The 7,267-nt window shown below is 45.0% G+C and overlaps 1 protein-coding gene across 1 annotated transcript; it reads left to right on the forward strand.

Moving 5' to 3' along the window:
• Positions 1-5,613: 5,613 nt before the first annotated feature.
• Positions 5,614-7,267, forward strand: LOC138789433 (synaptic defective enhancer 1-like). The gene is made up of 5 exons (XM_069968075.1): positions 5,614-5,776; positions 5,945-6,031; positions 6,139-6,219; positions 6,357-6,443; positions 6,560-7,267. The coding sequence occupies exons 1-5, from the start codon at positions 5,639-5,641 to the stop codon at positions 7,247-7,249; spliced, it is 1,083 nt and encodes a 360-aa protein (XP_069824176.1). The 5' UTR covers positions 5,614-5,638; the 3' UTR covers positions 7,250-7,267.

A 7,267-nucleotide genomic window follows, 5' to 3' on the forward strand; every position in this document is an offset into this window, starting at 1 on the left:
ATTGTAATATCAACTAAACGAAACTATACCCTATCACACTCCCACTATTGTAGCTGCAATTATTCAGCCGTTAGAGCAAGGTTCGTTTTCGGTTCGGTTCGGACCGATCCGAAATTCACGAAAGTTCGCCGGATCGAACCGAACCGAACTTTTCAAAAGTTCGCTCATCCCTAATAGATATCCTAAAGAAGCCTCTACCGCTCTATGAGCCAAGATAGAGAGTGACTTGCCTCGGCAAACTCAGTCAGGCTGTGCATTATAAGTTTGGCAATACATTTGAATGGCCTAGTCAGTGCATGTTCACCAGAAGTACTGACGCCAGACCTGTGGTGATCAGCGCACCAGTTTCAGTTTCAAATGGTGGGTTCTTAGACAGGGGTAGGGAACCTTGGCTCTCCAGCTGTTGCAAAACTACAACTCCCATCATGCCTGGCCAGCCAAAGCTATAGCTTTGGCTGGCCAGGCATGATGGGAGTTGTAGTTTTGCAACAGCTGGAGAGCCAAGGTTCCCTACCCCTGTTCTAAGACATAGAAAAAACAACAACACATACTCATCAGTCATCCCTCATTGTCACTGCTCAGGTATTCCCTTGGTCCCGAGTTGGTCTATGTATATGAGCCAGCAAAAATGACCATTGGCAACAGGAGCAAAGCATTGGCATGTCATGTTCTCGCTGCTGGCATGAAAGATTTTCGGCCTGCAGTATGTGGGGCTGCTGGGGCTATAGATGAATGGATTTTCAAAATATATTCATATATTATTCTAGTTTATTGATATTTGTTTTACATTATTTTGATAGATAATAACCCAATCACCACCTATTCTCAATATATTACATGATTACACCACAATGTATGAAGAGAGTTTTTTTAAATAATTGGTTCCCTTTAAATTGTCCCTGTAGTTTGACAACTCAAAAAGCTTTCCCGCTATCCGCTTCCCTGATAGCCCCCGAAATAACAACTTGGAAAATTTCCTGCGCCATATGTAAATTACCCCTATGTAGTCATATGGGAAGTCCTCAGAGATTTTTTTGCCCCAGCCATGACTACTTCGCCGCTGAGGACCGCCCACATGACTACATAAATGCAATTTACATATGGCAATGAGGGAAGCGGATATCGGTCAATTATATGTTTGGAAACAGTGCGGGAGGCTTTATAACAATGTATGAAGAGAGTTTTTCAAGTAATTGGTTCCCTGCAGTGTCCCTGTAGTCTGGGAAAGCTGCTGAGATGTCATAGAGACATGCCAAAAGTTTTGATCAGTTTGGGTCTGAGGGTTCAGATCAGGGCCAGGACAAAGGGTAGGCAGGGGTAGGCTATGGCCTAGGGTGCCATCTGTTGGTGAATTACAGGGGGCGCTATCCACCACATAGGGTCCTCCACAAGCCTGAACCTGAGGTCTGTGAACAAGGGCATATGCGTCCGAAACATGTCATCAGAGCCTAGAAGTGTGTAGCACGATGGTGTATTATGTCCTGACTTTTAAAGAATTCCAATAAAGCGCAAGTACTGGTTTACTGAATTGAGCTGGATCGTTTTTCCTTTCTATTGGATGTATGTATGTATGAATGCATGCGTGAGGGTGCATGTATGTGTGAGTGTGCATGTATGTATGTATGTGTGAGTGAGGGTGTATGTATGTATGTATGTGTGCATGAGTAAGTGAGGGTGCATGTATGTATGTATGTATGTGTGAGTGAGGGTGCATGTATGTATGTATGTGTGAGTGAGGGTGTATGTATGTATGTGTGCATGAGTAAGTGAGGGTGCATGTATGTATGTATGTGTGAGGGTGTATGTATGTGTGTATGTATGTGTGAGTGAGGGTGCATGTATGTATGTATGTGTGAGTGAGGGTGTATGTATGTATGTGTGTATGAGTAAGTGAGGGTGTATGTATGTATGTATGTATGTATGTGAGAGTGCATGTATGTGTGAGTAAGGGTGCATGTATGTATGTATGTATGTATGTATGTGTGAGTGAGGATGTATGTATGTGTGTATGAGTAAGTGAGGGTGTATGTATGTATGTATGTATGTATGTGAGAGTGCATGTATGTGTGAGTGAGGGTGCATGTATGTATGTATGTATGTGTGAGTGAGGGTGTATGTATGTATGTGTGTATGAGTAAGTGAGGGTGTATGTATGTATGTATGTGAGAGTGCATGTATGTGTGAGTAAGGGTGCATGTATGTATGTATGTATGTATGTATGTGTGAGTGAGGATGTATGTATGTGTGTATGAGTAAGTGAGGGTGTATGTATGTATGTATGTATGTGAGAGTGCATGTATGTGTGAGTGAGGGTGCATGTATGTATGTATGTATGTGTGAGTGAGGGTGTATGTATGTATGTGTGTATGAGTAAGTGAGGGTGTATGTATGTATGTATGTGAGAGTGCATGTATGTGTGAGTAAGGGTGCATGTATGTATGTATGTATGTGTGAGCGAGGGTGTATGTATGTATGTGTGCATGAGTAAGTGAGGGTGTATGTATGTGAGAGTGCATGTATGTGTGAGTGAGGGTGCATGTATGTAAAAAAGAAATGTCAATTTTTTTTTTTGGGGGGGAGGGGGGGGAGGTTGGTGCGATTTGCCTTTTTTGCCTAGGGCACCAGAACTCCTTGTCCCAGCCCTGGTTCAGATCCGCACTGATCGGGAGATAGAGCCGGGAGAAGACACGCCGCAGCACGGTCCACTTCCCGGTCTGTATAAGAAAAATTAGTCGGGCTCATAATGTAAGTCTATGGAAGCAGACGGGGGAGAGAAAGTGATGCCGCGCAGTCCTCTGCCTGCTCATTTTGTTTTTTTCATACACAGAGCGAGGAGAGGAAGTGATGCAGCACAGTCCTCTCCACGCTCATTCTCCCGATTGGTATGGGTGTGAACACTCTGGACTGATGAAAATTTTTGACATGTCTCTATGACGCCTCTATGACATGTCAAAAGCTTTCCTGAAATGACAGGGCACTAAGGAAAAAAAGCCGAACTCATAATAGTGGATTTTATTTTCCTATCCTTATTATACGTATGATATAACAATTCAATATTCCTGCATGTAATGACACAGCACCTGTCAGGTTCCATTAATGATAAAAAGGAGTATCTTCTTCAATGTATATATACATATAAAAAAAATATAATAATGATTTGACTGTCATCTTGTGGCTTTTAAAGGGTACTACAACGTATTTAAAAACTGAACTACAGCCTGCTATAAACTCCCTCATATTCCCCTCACCTGCACCAGGTATTACAGTCCAAGCTGCACGGACATCGTTCTGCACACACTGAAGCCAATCCCTGAGGCTGCAGGCGATTGGGAACATCAGCGGCAGAGAAAGTGAATAGTGATGGTTAAAAAAAATCCAGGCACTGGAGTGAAACGGAGTGTCTACACTGAACTGAACAAGACATGAATAGAGAATCTTCACCCCTTGCGGGCTTTTAGAGCAGAGTGGTGGTTGGTAGCCTACAAGGAAGCAAGTTTGTTATGTGAATGTATGCAAAAATATCTATATTGATGAATCTTACGGGCTTAACCATATTAGCTGAGATGGGAATATTCCTTTAAAAGAGAAGTCTGGACACATAAAATAAAAAAAACAACAGGTGGTGGTGGTGGAGGGGGGGTGTCTGAGATTTTCATAAAAAAAACAAAAAAAAAACAGTGGCGACATGTTAAAAGGTGTTGTCCCAAATATTATTTCTAGATTTAAAGGTGCTCACCTGCTAATATATATATATATATATATATATATATATATATATATATATATATATATATGTGTGTATATATATATATATTCACACACACACACAAAAACACACACACACACACACACACACAGTGGTACTGGTGGTGGGGGATCAATCTTATATGTCAGGGGTGTGAAACACAAATAGTGGGACAAAATTTAAAAATTCCACAAAGAATTGGGCCAACCTTTATATTTACTTAAACGTGTGTGCAGTGCTCCTTGCACTGTCAGAGGGGTGTGCAGCGTTCCTTGCACTGTCAGAGGGGTGTGCAGCATTTCTTGCACTGTCAGAGGGGTGTGCAGCATTTCTTGCACTGTCAGAGGGGTGTGCAACGTTCCTTGCACTGTCAGAGGGGTGTGCAACGTTCCTCGCACTGTCAGAGGGGTGTGCAGTGCTCCTTGCACTGTCAGAGGGGTGTGCAGCGTTCCTCGCACTGTCAGAGGGGTGTGCAGTGCTCCTTGCACTGTCAGAGGGGTGTGCAGTGCTCCTTGCACTGTCAAGAGGGGTGTGCAGCATTTCTTGCACTGTCAGAGGGGTGCGCAACATTCCTTGCACTGTCAGAGGGGTGTGCAGCATTTCTTGCACTGTCAGAGGGGTGTGCAGCATTTCTTGCACTGTCAGAGGGGTGTGCAGCGTTTCTTGCACTGTCAGAGGGGTGTGCAGCGTTCCTTGCACTGTCAGAGGGGTGTGCAGCGTTCCTTGCACTGTCAGAGGGGTGTGCAGCATTTCTTGCACTGTCAGAGGGGTGTGCAGCGTTCCTTGCACTGTCAGAGGGGTGTGCAATGTTCCTCGCACTGTCAGAGGGGTGTGCAGTGCTCCTTGCACTGTCAGAGGGGTGTGCAGCGTTCCTCGCACTGTCAGAGGGGTGTGCAGTGCTCCTTGCACTGTCAGAGGGGTGTGCAGTGCTCCTTGCACTGTCAGAGGGGTGTGCAGCGTTCCTTGCACTGTCAGAGGGGTGTGCAGCGTTCCTTGCACTGTTAAAAGCAATGTGCGTTCCCCAAAGTGATAACATAAATTGCTGTGATGTGACAAGTATAGGACAAGAGGACAGGGCAGGGGGAAGGAAGGATTGGGGGGGGGGGGGTTATCCACGTCACTGTTGCACGTATCCCCATGACATACATACCGTTATCCTATGGGGATGGCCGGGCTGCAGCAGTAGGTAATTGCCCCAACAGTGCCCCACAAATAGCTAATTCCCCCAATAATGCCTTAATAGTGCCCCACAAAGTTACTTCCCCCAGAAGTGCCTCTGATATTAGCTGTAATATGGAGCACGCAGGGAAATGTATTCTATGTCAGTGTCTATGTATTCTTGTGTTATACTTTTTTATTCATTTCATTCTTTACATCTGGAATTCCATTAGGTGACGGCTACTGGTGATGAATATTTGCCATACAAATTGGTAAAATATAGAGACGGCCCTGGGATCCCACCGGCTGCTGCATCGGGGACAACAGCCGCCATTCCATCAGAGGTGGAGCTGTCCGTCTCATCTGCTCGTCCTGTCAGCGCAGTCACCCGGCCGTCTATTGGTGGGTCAGGAGTCTGATGGCTCCATCCATCACTGGAGGAATCTCACCGAATAACGGCCGGGGGACAAACCATTGTATTTACATATTGGGAACAACTGATATTGTTACCATAGCAACATAGACAATCCCTATATGGGTCACATGTCAATAACATGTGATACAGTATAGATGCTGCTTGTGGTGATGATGATGTCATAATGTCCTAGTGATGTCACATGGGCTTCGGAACGTTTCCATGTGACCACCGGCGGGTATATAAGGGGCCTCCGGCCAGCTATAGCTTGTCTCTGTTTTGCCATTCTTGGTGATAGGAGACAACCCTCATTGGCAACGATGAGGTTCCTTTTGCTTCTTGTTGTTCTGGATCTGATCCACCCAACACATTGTGACTTCTCCTCCTGGATACAGACCATCCTGTCCTTAGAAAGTCCTATGGAAACCCCACCACCACCACCTACTACTATGGATGAGGTAAGTGTCCAAGTACGATCCATGAAATACAGGATGATGGATATTACTGTTATTGCTGATGTTATTGTTATTCCTATTCTCCTCTATGATTCGGCCATAATTATTCCTTGTATTTATTATTCGTTTGTTGTATTTGATATCAGACTATTATTATTTCTTGTCTTTTAGGACGTCTCGTCGTGGATAAACAACATCTGGTCCCACGAGAGTCCTGTGGAGGAACCCCCACCACCACCTCCTCCCACTATGGTTGAGGTAAGTCCTTGAAAATCATCATCATCATCATCATCCACCATTAATGATAAAATGAAGCCATAACTATTCCCTGTATGTATTAGATATTATTATTTTTTGTCTTTCAGGAATTCTTATACTGGATAAGTAACATCTTGTACTATCCTGTCCCACCAGCTCATAGACGGACCCGGGAGCGCTGTATTGGAGTAAGTGGAGCTCATACTGTATATACAATGTGTACATGTTATGTTAGATGCCTCTGGTTCCCTTTATAAGACTTTCTATGTAATTTATTATATTATCTTTGGACCTTTGTACTAATTTTCATTTTTGCATCTTACAGAATAACCCATCAGAATCCACTGGCCCCCGAGAGAAGCCGTCTATAATACAGAAGGTATATACATGGATATCGACTAAAGTGTTTGGGGTAAGTGACGCCATCTTGTATTATAGGAAGCGATCTGCATGACCCCTCCTGTTCTGACAATGGAAGCTGGGACTGCTCTCATGGCTTCATACTGACTCTGTTCCTTTCTATTACAGGAGCCCCCACCACCCGCGGTCCCAATAGGCTGTACAGTGACCCTACAAGACCGGGTTCTCAGTGGCTTAATATTTGGTCTGCTGATAGCTCCAATCTGGGCACTAGTGCTCCTGGCTGCATGGTTGGCACATGAGGAAAACCTAATATCAGAACGTGAAAATTCCTCAGATGTGGATAACCTGCAACCTGACTTGGAAGCAGAGCAAGACCCTTTAAGAGCAGCTGATGTCCCTGAACCATCTCCGCTGCCTGACACAGCCAAAGATGTAAATGTCCCAGAACCATCACCGCTGCCTGACACAGCCAAAGATGTAGATGTGCCAGAACCATTTCCGCTGCCTGACACAGCCAAAGACGTAAATGTGCCAGAACCATCACCGCTGCCTGACACAGCCAAAGATCAGCAAAATGCTGAGTGTCTAAAAGTGCCCGAAGCATCAACATCAGGAGAACCGGAACCATCACGGCCAAAGAAGACCGCGCTCAAGGCACCAACTCGCAGGGGCACCATCATATCATTCAAACACACAAGCGTCAAGGTGCAGATCCGTCTCAGACCTCCTAAGCACCGTGTGACAGAAAGACGTCAGACACATCCAGCCAACCTGTCACCCGCCCGCCGCATCTCCAGGTGCTTGGGGCAATTTCTGCGCTTTTTCTGGTGCTGTGCAGAACAGGAGGAAAACTAATTTGAAAGACGAGCGCCA

The sequence above is a fragment of the Dendropsophus ebraccatus genome, chromosome 4, assembly GCF_027789765.1.
Source record: "Dendropsophus ebraccatus isolate aDenEbr1 chromosome 4, aDenEbr1.pat, whole genome shotgun sequence".
Classification (NCBI taxonomy): Eukaryota; Metazoa; Chordata; class Amphibia; order Anura; family Hylidae; genus Dendropsophus; species Dendropsophus ebraccatus.